The sequence below is a fragment of the Oryctolagus cuniculus genome, chromosome X (genome assembly GCF_964237555.1).
Source record: "Oryctolagus cuniculus chromosome X, mOryCun1.1, whole genome shotgun sequence".
Lineage (NCBI taxonomy): Eukaryota > Metazoa > Chordata > Mammalia > Lagomorpha > Leporidae > Oryctolagus > Oryctolagus cuniculus.
This window is the reverse complement of record NC_091453.1, coordinates 51,023,397-51,043,109: the sequence shown is the minus strand read 5'-3', so window position 1 is coordinate 51,043,109 and position 19,713 is coordinate 51,023,397. Positions and strand designations below refer to the sequence as shown.

Sequence of the window (19,713 nt, the reverse complement as noted above, 5' to 3'; positions counted from 1 at the left end):
TTTTTAAATAAAAATGTTTTAAATTAAATAAATAATTTTAAACGATTTTATTTACTTATTTGAGAGGGTAGAGTTACAGACAGAGAGAGAGGCAGAGAGAAAGATCTTTCAAATGCAGGTTCACCCCCCAAATTGCCACAACAGCCGGAGCTGAGCCAATCTGAAGCCAGGAGTCAGGAGTTTCATCTGGGTCTCCCACATGGATGGTACAGGCCCAAGCACTTGGGCCCTCTTCCACTGCTTTCCCAGGCCACAGAAGAAGAGAGCTGGATCAGAAGAGGAGTGGCCGGGACACTGCTGTCACCATAGTTGGAGGCTTTAGCCCACTATGCCATAGCGCTGGCCCCTAAATAAATTTTAAAACAGGTTCAGGCACTGGCGTTGTGGTGTAGTGGGTCAAATTGCTGCCTGCAATCCTGGCATCTCATATTGGAGCACAGATTCAAGTCCCAGCTGCTCTGCTTCTGTTCCAGCTCCCTGCTAATGCATCTAGGAAGGCAGTGGGTGATGGTCTGAGTACTTGGGCCCCTGCCACCCATGTGGGACACCCAGATAGAGTTCCTGGCTCCTGGCTTCAACCTGGATGTTATGGCCTTCTGGGGAGTGAACCAGTGAATGGAAGCTTCCCACCCCTCTTCTTCTTCATTTTTAAAAAAGGTTTGTTTATTTATTTATTTGAGACAGAAACAGAGAGAGTTCATCCACTGGTTCACTCCTGGCTCCTGGCTTCAGCATGGTCCAGCCCTGGCTGTTGCAACCATATGGAGAGTAACCAGCAGGTGAAAGATACCTCCCTCTGTGTCTCTGTAACTCTGCTTTTCAAATAATAAATAAATTTTAAAAAGAAGTTTGCACTGTGGTGTAGCCTGTAAAGCTGCCACCTGCAGTGCTGGCATCCCATGTGAGCACCCGTTTGAGTCCTGGCTGCTCCACCTCCAATCCAACTCCCAGCTATGGCCTAGGAAAGCAGTGGAAGATGGCCCACATACTTGGGCCCCTGCACCCATGTGGGAGACCCGGAAGAAGTCCTTGGCTCCTGGCTTCAGATTGGCACAGTTCTGGCCATTGTGGCCATTTAGGGAGCGAACCAGCAGATGGAAGACCTCTCTCCTTGTCTCTGCCTCTGCTTCTCTGTAACTCTGACTTTCAAATAAATACATAAATATTAAAAAAAAGAAGTTTTTGGGGCCAGTACTGTGGTGTAGTAGGGTCATAACGCCATGGCTAGGCCTAGGTTTTATTTCTAAACATCTTGAAGCTGTGCAACCTGTGGAGGTGGTACTTAACCTCTCTGAGCCTCCATGTCCTCATCCATATGTATGGAGATGATAATACTAGCTAACTTGCCCGTACTTAGATTATGTATGTCAGGCCTTAATTTTGCACCAAATCAGCACATACTGGGGGCTCTGTAAACCCAGCCTCCTTTCTGTTCATCCACCGAAGTTATTTCTAAGTCTGGTAATTTTTTAAAAGATTGATTTATTGTACATTGAAAATAAGTCTTCTCTCAGAGAGAGAGAGAGAGAGAGATGAGAGAGAGGTCTTCCATCCACTGGTTCACTCCCCAATTGGCTGCAATGGCTGGAGCCGCGTTGATCTGAAGCCAGGAGCCAGGAGCTTCCGCTGGGTCCTCCCATGTGAGTGCAGGGGCCCAAGGGCTTGGGCCATCTTCTACTGCTTTCTCAGGCCATAGCAGAGAGCTGGATTGGAAGTGGAGCAGCTGGGTCTCAAACTGGCACCCATATGGGATGCTGGCTTTACCTGCTACGCCACAGCGCCGGCCCCTAAGTTTAGTAATAAAGATTCAGGCTATATTATGATTGGGACACATCTTTTTCATTAAAACTACATTAAGAATTAAGACACTCCCATCCCAGCCATCATCTCCCATATATATACAAGTGTGGTCATATGTTCCACTACACATGCATACAAACATAGAGAGTTGCTTAAGCACACTCCTATGGCAGTTGACAGCTACAGAGTCAAGAACACATGTTGATTAGGTGAGACAGAGGTTAGCTCAGTGTTTGGGAGGGCTGGCGAATAAGTGGGGGAGGGTAAAGACTGGGGGATGGAGGCCAGCACTGTGATATAGTGAGTAAAGCCATTGTCTGTGATGCCAGTGTCCCATATGGGTGCCAGTTCAAGTCCCAGCTGCTCCACTTCCGATCCAACTCCTTGCTAATGTGCCTGGGGAAGCAGTGGAAGATGGCCCAAGTGCTTGGACCCCTGCACCCATGTGGGAAACCCAGAAGAAGATCCTGGCTCCTGGTTTTGGACTGGCCCAGCTCTGGCTGTTGTAGCCATTTGGAGAGTGAACTGGAGGATGAAAAATCTTTGTCTCTTTCTCTCTCTCTCACTCACTCACTCACTGTAACTCTGCCTTTCAAATAAAATTTAAAAATAAAGCTTAAAAAAAAAAAAAAGACCGGGGGATGAAATAACAGCGCACATTTGTCTAGAGCTTACTATCGACCAGGCACTGTTCCAAGTCCTTTATATACGAAGGAGTCTTCAAAAAAAATCAAGGAAATGTTTATGATGCCAAAATTATATGGATTTCAAAGTTTTGTGCACCAAAATGAATTGAACATTTCGTTTCACTTTTCCATGAACTTTTGGAAGTAACTTCTTATAATGAGGGCTTTTAATCCTCGTGCCAGTGCTATGGCACAGGTGCTGTTATTATTTCTGCTTTACAGATAAGGAAACTGAAGCATAGAGTGGCCAAGTAACATGGCCAAAGTCACAGAGGTAGGAAGGACATGGATGCTGCTTTAGATCACTAAGCTGCAGACTTCACGGGGGCTTCAGGAGAACCAGAGAGCAGTCGGTCCCATCCTGTGTAAGTAACATTTCTCCTTCAAGTCCACTGTCAATTCATCCTGCTCTTTCTGCCATCAACTTTACTGCATCTGCTTGTGCCAAGGTCTGCCCTGACCTGGATCTCCTTGCCACCTCCACAGTCTGTCTATAATCCTGACAACAAGATGGCCTGTTGGTTTGGTAGCCTGCCTTTTAAGTCAGTAGCATTCTAACATGTGCAGCCTAAGAGTCCAAACTCTTATGCAAATGTCTTTTTTAAGATTTATTTATTTATTTGAGAGGCAGAGTTACAGAAAGAGGGAGAGGGAGAGGGAGAGAGAGAGAGAGAAAGAGAGAGAGAGAGAGAGAGAGAATCTTCCATCCGCTGGTTCACTTCCCAAATGGCTGCACAGGCAAAGAATTTTTCTATTCTGAAAATCCTTAGTGGGTTCCTGCTACCTATAGGGCAGTCTTATCTCCTTATGGTGACACACAAGGTCCATCACAAGCCGGTCCTAGTGTGTCTTTCCCACCCCGCTCTAGCCACCCCACTCCTCACATCCTCCATAGCAGCAGATGATTTGTCTAACTCTGAAACCACACCATGCATGTTCAGATATCTGCATGGTTTCTGCCTGCTCCCCCCACCACCCCCCTCACCACATTGAATGCCTTGATGTAGATTCAGCTTAGCTTAGTCCAGGAACCAAAGGGAGCTGAACTTGGTGGGCTTTTGTACCCCTGTCTCTGCCATGGGTCAGGCTTGGTACTTAAGTATTGTGGAATCAGTACCTGGAGCAAGCATTCTCTGGCACCCACTGTGGGCACCCAGGCTATCTGACTGAGCATGTGAGCCAGTTTGTGGTTGCCATGCCAATTCTCTATGGATACTGCAGCTTTCTTTGAAATTCCAACTCAGCTGGCTGGGGCCTGACTACTCTCCTCGTTCATTCAGACAGCCCCTTCATCCAGGAGCTGGCTTGGTCCCTTGCCCCCCACCCCTCCAGTTCTTGGCATCTCTGTGTTTGGACACCTCTAAAAGACAAGAAGTCCTTAAAAGCATCAGTGCCACGAGGGGCAGAGTGCAAGGCTCTCCTGTTACTAGGTCTTTTTTTTTATTTTTAAATTTTATTTATTTATTTGAAAGTCAGAGTTATACAGAGAGAAGAGAGGTACAGAGAGAGAGAGAGAGAGAGAGAGAGAGAAAGAGAGAGAGGTGTTCCATCCACTGGTTTACTCCCCAACTGGCCACAACAGCCAGAGCTGTGCTGATCCAAAGCCAGGAACCAGGAGCTTCTTCCAGGTTTCCCACGTGGGTGCAGGGGCCCAAGGACTTGGGCCATCTTCTACTGCTTTCCCAGGCCATAGTAGAGAGCTGGAGTGGAAGTGGAGCAGCCAGGTCTTGAACCAGTACCCATATGGGATGCGGGCACTTCAGGCCAGGGAGTTAACCCGCTGTGCCACAGCGCCGGCCCACTAGGTCTTTTCTGCCTCTAGATCAGACCCCATGAATATTGACCCTTAAATGGATCATGCTCAAGTTTGCAACATCTCATGGACTTTGCTGTTTGGATTGCTGTCTGCTGCCTAGGGGAGCTAACACTACTATTGCTGTGTGTGTGTGTGTGTGTGTGTTTTGATACCAGCTTCAGCTTAGCTGAACCAATCTCACTCCTTTCTGGCTCATCGAGAGTTCTAGCACACCTTAAGGTCATGGTTTCAGTGCTTATGAGATGACCTCGCCTTACTTTAGAGTTGATAACGAGTTTTTGAACACATCTTGTTTGGTTCTCACAAAATCTCCATGAAAGAGGTACAGAGGTTATTATTAACCCTATATTGCAGATGAGGAAACAGACCTGGAGAGCCAGGTGTGATAATTCTAATGACCCCTTCAGTACCCCAGTCACTGAGCACACTGGATGTCCACTATGTACCAGGCCTCACTAGTCTCAGTGTCTCCCCCTTACACCATTGTGCTAGAGCCACAATTAAAAAAAAGTAGGGGCCAGTAGGTTAAGCTTCCACCTGCACGGCCGGTATCCCATATGGGCACCGGTTCAAGTCCTGGCTGCTCCAATTCCTATCCAGCTCCCTGCTAATGGCCTGACAAAGTAGTGAAAGATGGCCCAAGTGCTTGGACCCGTGCACCCACGTGGGAGACCTGGAAGAAGCTCCTGGTTCCTGGTTTCTGTCTGGCCCAGCTCCAGCCATTGTGACCATTTGGGGAATTGGGGAATGAACCAGTAGATGGAAGACCTCTGTCTCTATCTCTCCCGCTCTCTCTCTGTAACTCTGCCTCTCAAATAAATAAATAAATCTTTAAAAAAAAGTCAAGGGCAGGTGTTCAGCCCACTGGTTAAGATGTCAGCATCCCCTTTTAGAGTATCTCAGTTTTTTTTTTTTTTCATTTTTTTTTATTTTTTTATTTTTTTTTTTTGACAGGCAGAGTGGACAGTGAGAGAGAGAGAGAGAGAGAGAGAGAGAAAGGTCTTCCTTTGCCGTTGGTTCACCCTCCAATGGCCGCTGCGGCCGGCGCAGTGCGGCCAGCGCACCGCGCTGATCTGAAGCCAGGAGCCAGGTGCTTCTCCTGGTCTCCCATGGGGTGCAGGGCCCAAGCACTTGGGCCATCCTCCACTGCACTCCCTGGCTACAGCAGAGAGCTGGCCTGGAAGGGGGGCAACCGGGACAGAATCCGGAGCCCCAACCGGGACTAGAACCCGGTGTGCCGGTGCCGCAGGCGGAGGATTAGCCTAGTGAGCCACGGCGCTGGTGAGTATCTCAGTTTAATATCCAGCTGCAGCTCCTGACTTCAGCTTGCTGCTAATGTAGACCCTGGAGGGCAGCAGTGATGGCTGAAGTAATGGAGCTCCTGCTGCCCACTTGGAAGACCTGAATTGAGCATCCTGCTCCCAGTTTCAGCTAGTTCAGGCCATTGTGGGTACCTGGAGAGTGAACCAGCAGAAGCCAGCTGTCTATTGTTTTATCTGTCTCTCAGAAAAGTAGTTTTTCAAAAAGTTATTCCTGACATCAGCCTGGCCTTCTCCCCATTTCCCTGGGACATGTGTCCTCCATCTCCCCTCAACGCTCCTTCAGCTTGCTCCTACCTGGTTCTCTGGCATAGCTCCTTCCTTAGGCTGGGACACATAGCCATTAACTCTTTTTTTTCCTTTTAATTAATTAATTAGAGAGGCAGAGAGAGAGAGAGAGAACCCATCTGCTGGTTTACTCCCCAAATGCCCACGTAATTGGCAAGTCCCGGGAGCTGGAAACTCATTCTAGATCTCTCATGTGAGTGGCAGGAACCCATTCCCTTGAGCCATCCTTGCTGCCTCCAGGACCCCACTAGCAGGAAGTTGTTGGAGTCAGGAGCCAGACCTGGGTATGGAACTCAGGCGCTCTGATATAGGACGTGGGTACCTCTTTTTTTTTTTAAGGATTTTTTTTAAAAAAATTATTTATTTGAAAGTCAGAATTACACACAGAGAGAAGGAGAATCAGAGAGAGAGAGAGAGAGGTCTTCCATCTACCGGATCACTCCCCAATTGGCCGTAACAGCTGGAGCTGCTCTGATCTGAAGCCAGGAGCCAGGAGCCAGGAGCTTCCTCCGGGTCTCCCACATGGGTGCAGGGCCCAAGCACTTGGGCCATCTTCCACTGCTTTCCCAGGCCATAGCAGAGAGCTAGCTTGGAAGTGGAGCAGACGGGACTCGAACCGGTGTCCATATGAGATGCCAACACTGCAGGCGGCAGCTTTACCCACTACACCACAGCACCAGCCCCAAGGACGTGGGTGTCTTAACTGCTACACCAAATGCCAGTTAGCTTTATTGTCCTAGCGCTGCTCCCTGGAGAGGAAAGCCTTGATCTGGAATCAGAGTGTCTTTCCAAGGGGGATTGGCAGACTGTTGAAGAGAAACTAGATTTCCGATGGCTGTAGCAGGTTTTCCACATGGGGAGGGTGGGGGAGGTTGCCTCTTGGACCAGGATGGAATCTGTGGAAGAAATGTCTTGCAGGAAAGGATGGTTTCTCCTTTAAGAGCCGGGATGCTATCTCATAGGGGTTGCTAAGTGTGATGGAAAGGAATACTCATCCCCTCCCTTCTTTTCTGAAGCAGAAATCTGCTTGAATGAAGAAACCTTCCATGCTTTCCCTCTGAAGGGAAAAGCTGTTTCGAGAAGGGCAACAATTCTGAGGAGAGGGATGCCTTTATTGGCTCTCCCTTTCTCACGCGGAGCCTGTGTATTCTAAGAGGGAGCGACAATCTCTCCTGTTGTGAAGTAGAGAAACTGAGGAGGCAAACTTGCCGTGGAAGAAGCTTTTTTTTTTTTAAAGGATTTATTTCAAAGGCAGAGTGACAGAGAGAGAAGGAGAGACAGACACACACATATAGGGAGAGAGGAGAGAAAGAGGGAGAGGGAGAGGGAGAGAGAGAAAGATCTTTCATCCACTGGGTTATTCTCCCAAATGGCTGCAACAGCCAGGTCTGGGCCAAGCTGAAGCCAGGAGCCTGGGACTCCATCCAGGTATTTCACGTGGGTGGCAGGGGGCCCAAGCATTTGGGCCCTCTTCCATTGCTCTCCCAGGCGCATTAGCAGGGAGCTGGATTGAGCAGCACTCCGATATGGGATACAGATGTTACAAGGAGCAGCCTTACACACTGAGCCACAACCCCAGCCCCTGTGGGAGGAAAATTTTGACTGGGAGAGCCCTGCTTATAAAGTGGTGGAATCCCTGTGAGGTGCAGAAGTGTCTTAAGAATCCCAGGAGCACGCAGTGGCGAAGGAGGCTTCCACATGTGCTAGGCCAGCCCTTGTTTGCTGACAAGGGAAACTGAGGCTTGGGGAAAGGGAATGTCTTCGCTTAATAGATGACAGTACGGGGACCCAAACCCAGCTTTGGCAAGTCCCAGCCCGGGGCTTTTGCTAAGGGGAAGGTGATGCTGGTAAGGAAACACTGGCTGTGCAATGTTTGACCTGTGGTGGAGGCATCTCTGGGATGACGGTCTTGATTCTGGAGGGCAGAAAATTGGGAAAGAGGATGGAATTAGAGTGGCTCTGTCCAGAGAGAAAGGCCAGAGTCCTTGTGCACCCCTCCAGGTGCATGGATGGTGGGGTACCGTTTGGCAGGTGGTGCTGCCCTTCCAGGGAGCAAAGGGGACAGCTCTCTCAGGCGCATGGGGGAGGGGCCCCTCACCCAGGCACCCAGAGAACGTGGGCCATGCTCTCAGATGTGAGAAATTTCTCTGTCATTTCCTGTTTCTCCAGAGGGAGTTGTCATTTTAATCTGTTTTCAAATCAGAGGAAGGAGGTATGTGAACTCGGTCCCAATAAAGCGGTTATGAAAAAACGACGAGAAACCAAAACCAAACTAAACCAAACCAAACCAACCAACCAACCAAACAAACAAGAAAACCCAACAAGGAGAACAACCGAAAGCAGGAAAGAATGGCTCAGGGGCTGGCTCGGCCAGGCCAGGAGTGCAGTGCTTCTGCCTTTGAAGCTTCAGCTACTCCAGCCACAGTTTCTTTCGGCCAGTTCCCTTCTTGATCAGCAAAAAGCCAAGGCCAGCTCATCCGGGGGAGGTCAGAGGTTGCAGGAGAAAGAACGTGGACAAACACACAAGCCACCTCTTCATTTACTGTAAAATCCTGTTTAATGTGTAACATTTCAGGCAGAGAGAGGCCTTGGGGACTAGAGGCAGGGGCAGCCCTGACCAACCCCCAGTCCAACTTATCTGCCTGCTTCTCCTCCCTCCCTGACTCCCTCCCCCAGGCATGTCCTCTTTTTGCTTGTGGCTGGGCCGGCAAGTGCTGTCCCTCCTCGTCTTGTGCTTGGCTACCCTCCCTTCTCCACCCACATGTCCACTGCACCCTGTCTATTTCACTTGCCCGCAACCCTCCCCACTGATGTGACTTAGCAATAGGGTATCTGACAGCATGGGGTTAAGATTAGTTTCAGAATTGGACATGCTGTCAGATCATCCCGTCCCTGGTGCCTAGTTGTCCCAGGGAGAGGGAGAAGGAGAGGGAAGAGGAAGGGATGCAGGCAGGAAGAAAGCTGCCCACATCCCCAGTAACCTTGAACGTGGGTGGGCATAGAAGTGGCCGCCAGCTCCCCAGCCGTCTAGCTCCTCAGACTGAAGGCCCTGGGAGGAAGGGAGGGAGAGAGGGAAGGAAGGTTTGGGTGGGGTAATAATCCTTAGCAGGCAGAGGTCTGTGCACGGGCAGGGGAGTTGGAGGGGGCAGGCCCAGGGCAGGGTGGGATAGGAGGTTGCCTGGTCCGTAGCATCAGCAGGCTGAGCAGCGGTCGCTCTTCTCCGCCAGCCCAGCCCCGGTACCAGGGCTGCGGCGCAGTATGTCTTTCAGGGAGCCATCCTGCTCGCTCAGCAGCTTGTTGATCTCATTCTGCTTGTACTCAGGCGAGAGGCGGTGGCCGAAGCCCGAGCCCTTGCGGGAGGGCGGATTGGAGCGGCGCTGGGCTCGGCGGGCGCAGGCCCTGATGATGAGGTACACCACCTCGGCCACGTTGAGGATGATGCAGATGCCGGAGGCAGCCAGCATAAAGACGGTGAAGACGGTTTTCTCGGTGGGCCGGGACACGAAGCAGTCCACTGTATTGGGGCAGGGGTAGGCCTCACACTTGACCAGCCGCACCATGGCATAGCCGGGGTAGAGCAGGTAAAAGACATACATGAAGACGGCCTCAAAGAGCAGCCGGAACACCACGCTGATCACATAGGTCCACCACAGTGTCCCTGAGATGTGGACCTTGTGCCTCTTGACCTCCTCCAGTTGCAGGGGGTCCACGTGGCCCTCCAGTCGCAGCATTTTCTTCTCAATGTGCTGCTGGTGAGCCACGTGCATGGCCACGAGGAGAGCCGGGGTGGAAACCAGGATGAGCTGCAGAGACCACAGGCGCACGTGGGAAATGGGGAAAAAGTGGTCGTAGCACACGCTGTTGCAGCCAGGCTGGAGGGTGTTGCAGATGAAGGAAGACTTCTCATCACCCCACACACTCTCGGCCGCCACCACCAGCACCATGATTCTGAAGATGAAAATGACCGACAGCCACACTCGGCCAATGGCGGTCGAATGCCGGTTCACGCCGCTGAGCAAAGTGTACAAACCCGTCCAGTTCATCCTGCCTCATGCACACCTGCAAGACACGAGCCAGCAGCAAGCAGTGAGAAGCTTGGCCCCGGGCAGCTGGTGGCCATTGCGCCGCCTGACCGTCCCCCTCTCCACAGGCCAGTAGCAGAAAAGGAAGGCTAGTCACAGCTTGCCTCTTCTCCCCATCTTCTTGGCTAGCCTCTCCTCCTCCTCACTCGCTGGGCTTGACCTCCCCAGGACCCATCCCCCTTCTTCACTCTCATCCAACCATTCTTCCCCCTCCAGCCCTTCGCTGCCAGGCCCATCTCATTCTGCTCTCCCTCCGGCTCACCACCCCCAGCTCCTGAACTCTGGACCTGGGATGAACCCAACCAAGCCCGTTACCTTGGGGAGCGCCTATCCCTGAGGCCACCCAGCCAGGTCCCCTATGGTCTCATGTCTGTGCAGGGGGAGTGGTCCCTGGGTCCGCGCCTGCGTCCCAATTCATCACCGCCCGGTGCTGGGGAGTCATATGCTGCTTTATACCCAGTGTCTGCACAATAGGACCTTTGTGGAGATCTGAACAACGCCCTTTAGAATTCAGATCAAACGCCATGACTTCCGCCCACCCTCCACACAGAGCACTTGTGTCCCAGCGCCGGACACCCAGCCTGCACCCACCTGTTCTGTGCCCGCCCGGTCCATCGCCGCACCCGCCCCATGGCCCCACCAGAAGAATAGTTTCAGGGGTGGGGGAGGGAGAGGGAAGATAGACAGGTGCATGTGAGAGGGGACCCCAGGCGGCCAGGAGGCTCTGGGCTGAGACCTTCTTCCATGGCCCTATCAGAAACTTGGGGTCACCAGGATATTTCCTAGGTTGAGATCCCATGGGATACGCGTGAGCTCAGAGAGGGGAAAGGGAGCTCGTATTTATCAAGCCCTCTCCAGTATACTTTTTCCTTCAACCCATTTAGAAAGCTTGTTACTCCATTTTCCAGACGCAGAAGCTGGCGCTCAGGTAAGTAAGTGCTCACTGCAGCTTGCACAGCTAGAAAGCCGAAGGGGGAGGGGGAGGCACACGAGCATCCGTGGCAGAAGCCTAGGGTCTCTCCACAGGAGCAGACTCCTTGTGCTTTTACACACGGTGTCAGCAAAAGCAAAGGCTAGCCGTGAACGAGGAAAGCAAATTCAAAAGCAAAGGCCATGTTGCCTGTAAAAGCACAAGGAGCCTGGAAGTTGCTGACTTGTGAGTACAGTCCGATCCCAGTGCCATGGAGCAAACCCTGACCGTCCCTCCCTGAGCACCAGCAGAGGGGAGCCACCCACAGGATGACCAGGTGGGCACTCGGTGAGTGGAAACCAGAAGGAGACAGCCAAAGGACAACAGGCAAACAAGGTTAGGATACAGAAGAGGTAAATCACAGCCATGAGTTCCAATCCGGCTTCTTTACCTGTAACTATGACCTTGGGCTCGTTACAGAATTCCTCTGAGCCTGCTTGCTCATCTATCAGTGGGGTTAATAGCCAAGGTCATTGTGAGATTCAATGAGGCAACCTGCAAAAGTAGCCCAAATCTGATTTCACAGTTGGTGATCAAGGGCATTCAGAACCTTCTCAGGGTGAGAAAGCATGATCTGCCCAACCCAAGAGCTCCCTCTCTCTTGCTCTCTCTCTTTTCTCCCCAAGTCCATTGTTGACCTGTAGAGTCCGTCTAGATAGAACAGATAGCTCCATGGCTGCCCTGTCTCCAATACGGAGGGCATATTATAACCTCCCGCTTTTGTGAGCTTGCCAGTTGCTCCAGGCAAGCAATTCTCTGGCTCTTAGGCAGGCAAAGAAGGCACCTCCACACACATCCCGCCTCCCATCACTTCCGCCATGAGGTTGCAAGGAGATCATGCCAGAAGCAGGGGAATGGATGTGAAGTGATCACGAAGGCCTGTGCCAGAGCAAAGGCAAGACACTTTGGCACCTGCCCTCCGCCCCCCCCCACCCCCCCACACCCCGGCTCCCGGACCACCCCCGTGCAAGCTCCACAGCAGTGCTTCTGGGTGGTTCTCTCTGAAGAAGAGGGAAGGGGTAGAGTAACAGGAACTGGCAAAGTGAAGGAAACTGAGGGAAGAAGGGACAGTCCATAGGGTGGAGAATACTTCTCTGAGCAGGGTTTCTTTATTTAGCATTAAATTAGTCAATCAAGCAAGCATGCAAGCTAGCCAGCCAGCCAGCCTTGGTGCGTTCATGTTGGGTACCCAAACCAGCATGGGGAATCTGGGACATGGGAGTCCTTTCTCCCAGTCCTGGGATGCTGGAGGCAAAGCTGCTGCAGGAGACCCTGATATCAGCTTTGGGGGCCGGCGCTGTGGCGTAGTGGGTAAAGCCACCACCTGCAGTGCCGGCATCCCGTATAGGCACCAGTTAGAGTCACGGCTGCTCCACTTCTGATCCAGCTCTCCACTATGGTCTGGGAAAGCAGTAGAAGATGGCCCAAGTCCTTGGGCACTCGTACCCGCATGGCAGACCCGGAAGAAGCTCCTGGCTCCTGGCTTCGGATGGGCGCAGCTCCGTCCTTTGTGGCCAATTGGGGAGTGAACAAGCAGATGGAGAACCTCTCTCTCTCTCTCTCTCTCTGCCTCTCCTCTCTGTGTGTAACTCTGACTTTCACATTAATAAATAAATCTTAAAAAATAAAAAATACCGGTGCCCCTCTTCCAGGCCAGCTCTCTGCTGTGGCCAGGGAGTGCAGTGGAGGATGGCCCAAGTCCTTGGGCCCTGCACCCCATGGGAGACCAGGATAAGTACCTGGCTCCTGCCATCGGATCAGCGCGGTGCACCGGCCACAGCGCGCTGGCCGCGGCGGCCACTGGAGGGTGAACCAACGGCAAAGGAAGACCTTTCTCTCTGTCTCTCTCTCTCACTGTCCACTCTGCCTGTCAAAAAAAAAAAAATTATTAAAAAAAGAACTGCTTTGGCTGGCAAGTGTGTCTACAACAGGTGGTGGAAGAGCATTTTTTTAAGATTTATTTTATTTATTTGGAAGACAGAGTTTCAGAGAGAGGTAGAGACAGAGACAGAGAAAGCGAAGTCTTCCATCCGCTGGTTCACTCCCCAGATGGCTGCAACAGCTGAAGCTGCACTGATCCGAAGCCAGGCGCCAGGAGCTTCTTCCGGGTCTCTCACATGGGTGCAGGGGCCCAAGGACTTGGGCCACCTTCTACTGCTTTCCCAGGCCACAGCAGAGAGCTGGATTGGAAGTGGAGCACCCGGGACTAGAACTGGTGCCCATATGGGATGCCGGCGCTTCAGGCCAGGGCATTAACCTGCTGTGCCACAGAGCTGACCCTGTGGAAGAGCATTATTAAGAATAACCATTTGCGGCCGGCGCCGTGGCTCACTTGGCTAATCCTCTGCCTGTGGCGCAGGCACCCCGGGGTTCGAGTCCCAGTTGGGGCGCTGGGTACTAGTCCCGGTTGCTCCTCTTCCAGTCCAGCTCTCTGCTGTGGCCCGGAAAGGCAGTGGAGGATGGCCCAAGTGCTTGGGTCCCTGCACCTGCATGGGAGACCAGGAGGAAGCACCTGGCTCCTGGCTTCAGATCAGCACAGCACGCTGGCCGTAGCAGCCATTTGAGGGGTGAACCAACAGAAGGAAGACCTTTCTCACTGTCTATAACTCTCTCTCTCTCTCTCTCTCTCTCTGCCTGACAAAAAATAAAATAAATAAATAAATAAAAAATAACCATTTGCTGGGGCAGGCATTTGGCACAGCAGGTTAAGCTTCCAACTGTGACGTTGACATCCCATATCAGTGCTGGTTCGAGTTCTGGCTGCTCCACTTCAGATCCAGCTCGCTGCTAATGCACCTGGGAAAGCAGTGGAGGATGGCCCAAGTGTCAGAGCCCCTGCCACCCATGTGGGCAACACAGATGGAGTTCCTGGTTCGTGGCTTTGACCTGGCCCAGCCCTGGCTGTGGTGGACATTTGGGGAATGAACCAACACTTGGAAGATTGATCTCTCTCTCTCTCTCGCTCTTTCAAATAAATAAATAAGTAAACAAATAAAAAACACCTGGGGCCAGTGCTATGGCGCAGTGGGTTAAAGCCCCTGCCTGCAGCGCCAGCATCCCATATGGGAGGCAGTTCAAGTCCCAGCTGCTTCACTTCCGATCCAGCTCTCTGCTATGGCCTGGGAAAGCAGTAGAAGATGGCCTAAGTCCTTGGGCCCCTGTACCTGCAAGGGAGACCTGGAAGAAGCTCCTGGCTCCTGGCTTCGGATCAGCACGGCTCCGGCCATTGTGGCCATCTGGGGAGTGAACCAGCAGATGGAAGGTCTCTCTCTCTCTCTGTAACTCTTTCAAATAAATAAAAAAATAAAATAACTCTAAAAAAAAAAAAAAAACAAATAACAACGGCCGGCGCCACGGCTCAACAGGCTAATCCTCTGCCTAGCGGCGTCGGCACACGGGGTTCTAGTCCCGGTCGGGGCGCCGGATTCTGTCCTGGTTGCCCCTCTTCCAGGCCAGCTCTCTGCTGTGGCCCGGGAGTGCAGTGGAGGATGTCCCAAGTGCTTGGGTCCCTGCACCCCATGGGAGACCAGGAGAAGCACCTGGCTCCTGCCATCGGATCAGCACGGTGCGCCGGCCGCAGCGCGCTGGCCGCGGCGGCCATTGGAGGGTGAACCAACGGCAAAGGAAGACCTTTCTCTGTCTCTCTCTCTCTTACTGTCCACTCTGTCTGTCAAAACAAACAAACAAACAAAAAAACAAATAACAAAACAAAAACCAGCACCCGCTTGCTGAAGCACCTGGCCTTGTTCCAGGCCTTGGAAAGTGCACTCTCTCTTGGAAGGCTCAGCACAAGCCCCTGAGGCAGATGTTGCTTTTCTTCTGTCACGGATGAGGAACCTGAGCTAAAGAAATGTGAAGGACCCTGTTCAAGGCTCACCGGCTCATTCAGCAGGGTTGGGACTGGAGCCAGGGCCGGCTGACTGTGGAGCTATGGTCTTGCCCAGGGTTCCTACTGCCTTGGAGGAAGTGTGAACTGGTCTTGCCATGGGTGGTTTTTAGGAACAGGACATTCCAAAGCCGTCTTTAATCCCCCCCTCAGTGCCTGCTCCCCTTCCTTATCAGTGCAGCACCTCCTCCCTCTGCCTCCCTCCCAGGATTTTCCACTGCTTCCTCCCTTCTTCTGATTTGCCTTTTTTTTTACTTTTTCTCTGGCTGCTTCCTCAAACTTCAAAGCAAATCTTCTGCTGTCCCTTTCTCTCAGGCCCTCAGGGGTGCCCCGCAGGGATCCTGGCCCCACCCCCTGCATTTCTGGTTTCTTGCAGCTCTGCCTCTTATCTTGAGCCTTGTAGCGCATAGCCAGCCAGCGGCTCCCTTTGGGGCCTCCAAGGACCCTCTTGTGGGCACTGGGATCTCAATTTGCTTTCCCCTTGGGAAGAACCGAATCCTATGTCAACATCAATACCTCAAGTGTTTCACTTAAAAAAAAAAAAAACACCCAGGAGAGGGACCTGGTTTTGAAATCCAAATTGTTTTCCTGACTTTGGGGTAAAGTCCAGGTATCCATGAGCTCTGTGTCCTCCAGGTATGTGTTTTTGCTCTCCTTCTGAGCTAGACGAGAACTTGCTCTGGTTTTGGAAGGCTTTGGCCCTGTCCCTCACCTTCTCGTTTGCCCCAGTCCTCAAGCCCAGTACAGATTCAGGAGCCCGCACTTGGTCCTTTACAACAGTCCTGTACTATCATCCCCATTTTCCAGCCAAGGAAGTCGAGGCTCAGAGAAGTTAAGTAACCCTGCCTCACTGGCAGTTGCTCCGCCACTAAAGTGGTAAAATCCACATTCATTTTCTTTCCATCTCAGAGCCTTTGTCCACAAGCACTGCTTTTTGGCGACTCCTCTTCCTTTAAGGAGTTTGAGTCCAGCCACTCAAAACTCCCTACTCCTTCCTGAGCCTGCGGGCACCTGCATACTCAGCAAATCTGTCTCCCTCTCTTCCTGTCCCCACCTCTTCCCTGTCTTTCCTTCCCACTGCAGGGAAATCCTTGTGGTTTGGGGGCTTGGGAGAAGAAGGGCCTAGCTGGGGAAGACTCCACCCTGCTTCCCAGGCACCCACCAGTCAGCTTGCTGTGTGCGCCGCTTCGGTACGGCTAAGCCAGACTTCTCCAGCATGTTCTCTTCCCCTGCTTATCTCCCCAGCATCCACCCTGTGGTTCCACGGAAGTTCAGTGACTGGAGTTTATCTCTCCACCCTCCCATATGAAACGTGGAGTCAGGCTTGGATCAGGTCTGGTCTAGCTCATTCCAACGTGTTCTCTCCCCCTTCTGCCATGAACTTTTCTGTTTTTTTTTTTTTTTTTTTTAATTATTTTATTTTATTTGAAAGGTACAGAGACAGGATTGGGGAAAGACAGTGAGATCTCCCATCCACTGGTTCACTCCCCAAATGCCCACAACAGTCAGGGCTGGGTCAGGGTGAAACCAGGAGCCCGGATCTCAATCCGGGTCTCCTATGTGGGTGGCAGGGACCCAAGTACTTGGGCCTTCCAGGGTGTGCATTAGCAGGAAGCTGGAACCAAGAGGGGAGCTGGGCCTCGAACCCAAATACACTGAAATGGGACACAGGTGTCCCAATGAGCAGCTTGTGCCAAACACCTGCCCCAGCAGTGATCTTTTCATAGAAATTCTGCTAATGTCAACTCCCTTATCCACTGTTTGCACTATATCCCCTTCCTCCCCCCATCATCTAATCGCCTATCTCACTTCCTGTTGTTCTCTACTTAGAATTATTAACACAGCCACCACTCACAGAACGCCTACTGTGTGCTAGGAACCCACCACAACCCCGTAAGCCATGAGCTATTGTCTTCCATTCATAGATGGGGCAAAGGGAGCTCACAGAGGTTGAGTAACTTAGCACGCAGCTGGTAAGCAAGTGCTAGAGCTCCAATTAGGAAGTCAAATCAGCCCCACACACCAGCCTGGCCCCTTCCTGTTGGTCTGCTGCAACCCCTTTGCCACTTCTCTCATTTAAAATCCCTCTTGTTTCTAGTCTCCTCCCCTCATGTCATTTTCTAGGTCCACACACTCCACTGGGCCATTCCCAACAGCTGGAACAACTTTCAAACAGCTGCGGGTGTCATCCCCTCTTCAGATCTCCAAACCACCGGTGACTCCAAGCGCTCTGAGTGTCCCCACTTCCCTGGAGAAAATGGAAACGCATGTTCCCAAATCCTCGGGTCTATGGGCTGGCTGGCTGGCTGCACTCACTGTCTTCATCCACCTGTGGCCCCATATTGGGTTCATTCGTGTTTGCTTTGTAATCAGGGAAGGAAAGTAGCACCTGGTGTTGCCTAATGGTCCCACTGAACCCCAACCTTGTGTGGCAAAAAAAAAAAAAAAAAAAAAAAGTCCCAGAGAGAGGAAATTGGCCACCCTGGGCCTTAGGGATCTCTCGGGTCTGTCTTCCCAGGAATCTGGCCCTGTGAGGGGAATCCTTGGCTGGGACCAAGGTTAGGAATGAGAGGAGAATCAACTTTGAGCCTGGAAAGAGGATTCGAGGTAAGGGCTGCAGAGAGCCTAAGCAAGCCTGGCGCCTGGCAGGAGGGGCCACGCCGCACCTCAGATGGAAGCGAGGCAGGGACCTCCGTGGCTTGCCTGTTGAGATTAAGAGAAGGTGAGACCCCAGCCTCGTCCCGGTCCCCACTTCAGCCCCTCTGTGGCACACGAGCCCTCCCTGGCCCCCTCCTCCTCACCTGCCCGACCGCCACACCTGGCTGCTGCTGTCCTTTCCCAGGGAATGTCTGCAGGCGAGTCTTGCCCTATGCCACTAAGTACTGGTGGCCCAGCCCAGGGGAGGGACAATGAGCCAGGGCCAGAGCCAGAAATGGCCCACAGCCCAGGAGGAACCAGACAAACATTAACCAGCCCCACCTCCTGACACACACACACACAAACACACACTCACTCACTCACTCATTAAACAAGATTGATCCCCTGACTCCCAATGCATTTGGAGAGACAGATCACATAGCCTGGAGTTACTGCCCCATCCCAGAGGGAGAGAGAGGCATCATGGTCTCCCCATGTGCATGGTCCTATCTGATGAGTTCAGCAGCCTTCAGCCTTCCCTGGTTCCTGGGCTCAAGCTGACCCCGCTGTGCGATGAGCTGCAGGGAGCTGCCTGCCCTGGGTCCATTCCTGCCACCCCATCAGCTGCCAGCTGCTAAAATTCCCTGACCCTTGGGAGCGAAAAGCCATGAGTGATGCCTGCTGGTGATGCTTCCCACCTGTATGGCAGTACCAGTGTGCCCCGGGGTCTCCTGCTTATTGGCCATGTCCTGAATGGCTGGGGACAGACTAACCCCATCCCCAAACCCTAAAAGCACCTTGGGAATTGCCTTCTACCCACCGGGCCAAGGCGATTGAACTGCAACGTGTACTATGTGGAGCAACGAATCTTGGCAATCATGAAGGCAAACAGAGAATGTCAACCATTAACTCAAGGATCAGTCTAATTCCAAGGTCTTCCTCACCGAGGGTTTCTCTGAAGACCCTGCTCATTCTGTGGCCTGAGAAGCAGCACAAAAATAAGCCAAGTGAGCAGAAACTGGTCCCCTGCCTTCTGCTCCTCTGCCCAGTTTGAGCTCCTTGGCAGAAAGAGAGTCAGGGCCTCAGCTTCCCTCGGCCGAACCTGAGCTTGCGGATGGGATGCATCAGTTGACAAATGCTTACTGAACACCTACTGGGAAGCCAGCATAGGACTACGGTTCGCAGGGCAGTGTGGGGGCGGGGAGGGGAAAACATCCCAATTGTTCTTCAGGAATTGATCAACTTCCTGAGGAGACAAGACCAAGACCCAAGACACTGCTATGTGTGTTCCATTATGGGGGTCTTCTTCTTTTTTCTTTTTTTAAAAAAGGGATTTATTTCTTTGAAAGGCAGAGTTACAAAAAGAGAGGAGAGACAGAGAGAGATCTTCCATCTGCTGGTTCACCCCCCAAATGACCACAATGGCCAGGGCTGGGCCAGGCTGAAGCCAGGAGCCTGGGGCTTCTTCTGGGTCTCCCACATGGGTGGCAGGGGCCCATGCATTTGGACCATTTTCTTGTGTTTTCCCAGATGCTTCAGCAAGGAAGTGGATCAGAAGTGGAGTATCTGGGACTCAAACAGGTGCCCATATGGGATGCCAGCAATGCAGGCAGGAGCTTTATCTCCTACACCACAACACCGGCCCCAGAGTTGGGGTGGGACAGGGTTCTGACTTTGTTGAGAGAGTTCAAAGAAGGGGAAGGTAAGAGCAAACTGAAGTAATCATGGAAAGCTTCCTAGAGGAGGTGAACTTTTATTTTTTATTTTATTTGTTTGAAAGGCAGTTACAGAGAGAGAGAGAGAGAGAGAAAGAGAGAGAGAGATCTTTAATCCACTGGTTTACTCTCAAAATGAACGCAATGGCCAGGGCTGGGCTAGATCAGAGCCAGGAACCAGGAGCTTTACCTGGGTCTCCCATGCAGGTGCAGAGGGGCTCAAATATTTAGGCCATCCTCAGCTACTTACCAAGGTGCATTAGCGGGGAGCTGGATTGGAAGTTGAGCACCTGAATCTTGAACAAGCATGCATATGGGATGACAGTTTCATAGGCGGTGGCTTAACCTGCTATGCCACAGTGCCAGCCCCAGGAGGTGAGGTTTGGGGAGGGAAGTAAAAGACACCTAGGAGCAGCGAAGGGGAAATGTGCAGTTAGCATTCCAAGGAGGCAGAGGGTGAACGATCCAGGCATGTCTGGGAGGAGACAGGAAGGAGGCAGGACTATGCCGGGCA

General features: G+C 52.0%; 1 protein-coding gene across 5 annotated transcripts; it reads right to left on the bottom strand.

Moving 5' to 3' along the window:
* Positions 1 to 8,447: 8,447 nt before the first annotated feature.
* Positions 8,448 to 17,762, bottom strand: GJB1 (gap junction protein beta 1). 5 transcript variants are annotated; one of them, XM_070066308.1, is made up of 3 exons: positions 17,649 to 17,664; positions 11,353 to 11,456; positions 8,448 to 9,968 (listed from the first exon to the last, which is right to left on the bottom strand). In XM_070066308.1, exon 3 carries the CDS (start codon positions 9,950 to 9,952, stop codon positions 9,101 to 9,103), a length of 852 nt encoding a protein of 283 aa, XP_069922409.1. In that variant the 5' UTR covers positions 9,953 to 9,968; positions 11,353 to 11,456; positions 17,649 to 17,664; the 3' UTR covers positions 8,448 to 9,100. The 5 variants fall into 5 exon arrangements, with proteins under 5 accessions (XP_069922409.1, XP_069922408.1, XP_051682836.1 ...); XM_070066307.1 differs by lacking the exon at positions 11,353 to 11,456 and having other exon boundaries at positions 17,649 to 17,762; XM_051826876.2 differs by lacking the exons at positions 11,353 to 11,456; positions 17,649 to 17,664 and adding an exon at positions 12,408 to 12,431.
* Between the last annotated feature and the right edge of the window lie 1,951 nt (positions 17,763 to 19,713).